Source organism: Otolemur garnettii, unplaced genomic scaffold, assembly GCF_000181295.1.
Source record: "Otolemur garnettii isolate 467f Iridium unplaced genomic scaffold, OtoGar3 scaffold00121, whole genome shotgun sequence".
Lineage (NCBI taxonomy): Eukaryota > Metazoa > Chordata > Mammalia > Primates > Galagidae > Otolemur > Otolemur garnettii.
In genome coordinates, this window is record NW_003852516.1 from 6,483,021 (window position 1) to 6,484,992 (window position 1,972).

General features: G+C 46.2%; 1 protein-coding gene across 1 annotated transcript in view; it reads right to left on the reverse strand.

The window, feature by feature from the left end:
- The window catches only part of GSR (glutathione-disulfide reductase), a 49,193-nt gene that overhangs the window by 29,810 nt on the left and 17,411 nt on the right, over positions 1-1,972 (reverse strand). The window contains exon 4 of the mRNA XM_023517796.1: positions 1,264-1,333. Coding sequence (XP_023373564.1) covers positions 1,264-1,333 — 70 coding nt within the window. The remainder of the gene's footprint in view (positions 1-1,263; positions 1,334-1,972) is intronic.

Below are 1,972 nucleotides of genomic sequence, written 5' to 3' on the forward strand. Positions count from 1 at the left end.
TCTACCCAGGGGGACAGCTTGAGACTCCTGTCTCCAAACAAAAAAAGAAAAAAGAAAAAAGAAATTAAATGATGGACAATATATTGGGCGGCACCTGTGGCTCTAAGGAGTAGGGCACTGGCCCCATATATTGGAGGTGGCGGGTTCAAGCCCGGCCCTGGCCAAAAAAAAAAAGATGCACAATTTATCAATGTCACCTGCATGCTCACAGGTAGAAGAGGTCTGATCTACCCACTAAAGTTCAAAATGCCTCAGGATTTGCTGGAGGCAAACACACTTCTGCCCAGTTTTCTTTTTTTGAGATAGTGTCACTATGTTGCCCTTAGTAGAGCGCTGTGGTGTCACAGCTCACAGCAAACTCAAGCTCTTGGGCTTATGTGACTCTCTTGCCTTAGCCTCCCAAGTAACTGGGGCTACAGGTACCTGCCACAACGCCCAGCTATTTTTTGTTGCAGTTTGGCCAGGGCTGGGATCTAACCCACCAGCCCCGGTATATGTGGCCGGCACTATAACCACTGGGCTATGGGTGCCGAGTCGTGCCATGTATTCCTCAGGCTTCACTCATAAAAACAACCTTCTGAATCACAATTTGGTCTCCTGACTAGATCCAGCCACCAAGGATGAGGCTGTTCTGTCCAAATGAACACTGGCAGGTTTTCAGCCAGATAATGTTTCTGATTTGAATTAAAAAACTGACATCCTGGCTCAGTGCCAGCCACATACACCAAAGGTGGCGGGTTCAGGCCTGGCCCAGGCCTGCTAAACAATGACAACTGCAACCAAAAACAGCTGGGTGTTGTGGTGGGTACCTGTAGTCCCAGCTACTTGGGAGGCTGAGGGAAGAGAATCACTTAAGTCCAGGAGTTGGAAGTTGCTGTCAACTGTGATGCCACAGCACTCTACTGAGGGTAACATAGTGAGACTCCGTCTCAAAAAAAACCCAAAAATGACATTCCGAAGCATAAACAGTCTCTCATGTGTGGGATTTTAGAATCTATGTGGCACACCAGACCCATGCAAAATGCATCCTCAGGTGAGGCCAGGTTTACCATCTTGGCACACCACACTCACTCTCCACAGAAAAGAGACTGGATGATTGGGTCAGAGTCTTCTCCTCTAACAGGCTAACTTATAGATGGTAATCACAAACAAAATAATGTAAAGAACAGAACTATATATTCAAAGACTACAAGTGTGGACAGACTTAGTTGTGTACTCCAGCTGAGAGCAGCTCTTTTCAAAGTTGAAACCCAGCATACCCACCTTGGTTAGATTGTTCTGATATATGGTGTTGAGGCGGCTCACATAGGCATCCCGCTTTTCCTTAATAACACTGCAACGAAACCTGAGTCAGTTCTCACAAACAGGATTTCCCTCTTTCAGTTACTAACAGGGACATCTGTCCCTGAACACTCCTAAGGAGAGAATCACAGACTGTCAACAATAACTGCAGTGAATGAAAGTTTCTGAAAATAGTCCTTCCTTCCCCATGCCCATCTGCTTCTCCACGTGTTGAGAACCCTGATTCCACTCAGCGGGGAATGCTCGGTTGGCTTCCTCTTTTGGCATAGAAGACAAAGAAGAGATGCTTCCGCACGATGCCTAGGATGTGGCGGTCAATCAATAAATATATGTTGAATAAATGAATTTGCTAAATTTTTTTTCTGAGACTGAGTCTCACTCTGTCACCCTGGGTAGAGTGCCATGGTGTCATCCTACCTCATGGCAACCTCAAACTCCTGGGCTCAAATGATCCTTTTGCCTCAGCCTCTGGAGTAGCTGGAACTACAGGTTCCTGCCACCATACTCAGGTAATTTTTCTATTTCTAATAGATACAGGGTTGCTCAGGCTGGTCTTGAACTCCTGAGTTCAAGCAGTCCACCTGCCTAAGCCTCCCAGTGTGCTAGGATTGTAGGTATGAGCCACTGTGACTGCCAAATTGCTAAAATTTTTTGAAAATGTGATGGCTTC